The 2199-nt window shown below is 38.9% G+C and overlaps 1 protein-coding gene across 1 annotated transcript; it reads right to left on the bottom strand.

Moving 5' to 3' along the window:
• Positions 1-1187: 1187 nt before the first annotated feature.
• On the bottom strand, positions 1188-2144 carry LOC114615757 (olfactory receptor 1G1-like). The gene has a single exon (XM_028761400.1). The coding sequence runs from the start codon at positions 2130-2132 to the stop codon at positions 1188-1190; it is 945 nt and encodes a 314-aa protein (XP_028617233.1). The 5' UTR covers positions 2133-2144.
• Between the last annotated feature and the right edge of the window lie 55 nt (positions 2145-2199).

Raw genomic sequence — 2199 nt, 5'->3', positions numbered from 1 at the left:
TTGTACAACATAAATGGTGCTCTGAACTGATCATCACGCAGTAAAAACATGTACTGAGTTGTCATTCTTTAGCCTGTTACTGTATATAGCACTGCTGCTAATGACTAATGAAAACAAAATTATAGAAAAAAAACACAAATACAAAACCAAATCTAGAACAATGTTCATCTATATTATCATAGTATGACATTAGAAAAGTTCTTTCCTATTGAGTATATTTGATTTGAGCATGAAAACTTGATGGCTGAATTTTCGGTTTGCTTAAACCACAAAATGATGTGACAAAAGAAACTTTACGCACACAATAACAATAGCAATAAATTATTTTAAAAGGAAATCTATAATATACTCCTCATTAAAAGATAAAATAAAATTATATTCTTTTTCATCCTGCTTCTATTGACCTGGATTATTGTCAGACTCATCAGCTTCCTGACCTCTTACTTGTGATTTAACTTCTGTGAACACTAAAGCTCCTTTAACATGATTTCTCAGTGGCATCCAGGGTCAGCTCGAGGAAAGATATTAGAAAAATGACAGACATACATAAATTCAGTAGATGTTCAGAACAGGTAATGCAGTAAATCCTGTATTGATATCAAGGAGCTGTTGTTACTAAACAGCTATAAGAATTCTAAAAATTATCAAATGATTGTAGTGATTCTAATGCATATTCATGCATCAGAAATATGAGTATAAAAAGACAAATTAAAAAATACCAAATCCAACATAATATTCTTTCCAATAGATCGTTCTTGTTGTAACAAAATACCTGGCAAGCAATTTAGGAATAAAAGATTCATTTTATTCATGGTTTGAAGAACACAATTCATCAGGATGAGAAAAGTACAGCAGTAAAATGGAGTCACCGGACACACTGCATCTGTGATCATCAAGCAAAAAAAGATGAATAATGATAGTAATCTAGGTTTTTAACTTCCCCCTTTATCAGACCAGGATGATTCTCTGGAATGGATGGTGCCACGCGTGCTCAAATCTTTCCTCCTTACTGTTATCTCTCCAGAGACATCGTCTGATGTATGTTCAGGGTGATTCCAAATTCACCCCAGTTAACACTGAATATTAGCCATAACAATCATGTAATTCTCCCATGAGCCATTGTTTTAACTGACTCATTTTGCATGTGTGGTAGTGATGTCGGGTATTATCCTCCTGAGTGATGATCCTTAGTACTGAGACTTCTCTATGTTCAGGATCCTTCTCAATGAACTCTTAACATCCTTATTTCTCAGACTATAAATGAAGGGGTTCAGAGTGGGAGTTATCAGGGTATACATGACAGCAGCTACCACCTCCCCAGAGGAAGGAGAACTAGATGGGGGCTTCAGGTAGGCAGCAAAGCCTGTGCTGTAGAAAAGGAGGACTACAGAGAGGTGGGAACTGCATGTGGACAATGCTTTCCTTTTCCCCTGTGCTGATGGAACCCTAGCCACAGTATAAAAAATACAACCATAAGAACTTACAATGCACAGAACTGCACTGATTCCTAAAACTCCAACCAAAGCCATCACCAGGACCTCATTGAGGTGAGCATCTGAGCAGGAAAGTCTTAAGAGAGGTCCAAATTCACAGAAAAAATGAGGAATCTCTTGACTGATATGAAAAAATAACTGAGAGAGCAACAAGGTTTGGGTCAGAGACACACAATGAGCTATTCCCCATGACCCACTGACCAGAACCCCACATCTACAAGGAGTCATGAGAAGTGGATAGTGCAGTGGGTGGCAGATAGCAGCATATCGGTCAATAGCCATGACTGCCAGAAGCAGGTTATCCATGTCCGCAGAAACAGCAAAGAAGTACAACTGAGTCAGACATCCAGAGAATGAGATTGATCCATCTCCAGTCCACAATGTGTCCAGTGTTTTAGGGGCTGTGGTGGTGATGATGCAAAGATCCACGAATGAGAGCTGACTGAGGAAGAAATACATGGGTGTGTGGAGGTGAACATCAGCACCAATGGCTAACAAAAGTAGCAGGTTCCCTAAAAGTCCCAGCAAGTACAGAACAAGAAAGATGCTAAAGAAGAGCTGCCATTTCTCTGGTTTGCCAGATAATTCCAAGAGGATAAAGCCAGGAGCCTGAGTGCAGTTCATCCTTGGTCTTGTCATTAAAGAAGAAATTGGTATGAAGATAATTCTCTCACTGCAGGCAAAAATTGGCATCAGCCCAGACCTG

This window comes from Grammomys surdaster, unplaced genomic scaffold (assembly GCF_004785775.1).
Source record: "Grammomys surdaster isolate TR1022 unplaced genomic scaffold, NIH_TR_1.0 139784, whole genome shotgun sequence".
Classification (NCBI taxonomy): domain Eukaryota; kingdom Metazoa; phylum Chordata; class Mammalia; order Rodentia; family Muridae; genus Grammomys; species Grammomys surdaster.
The sequence above is the reverse complement of the archived record's forward strand: the minus strand, read 5'-3'. Positions and strand labels throughout refer to the sequence as shown.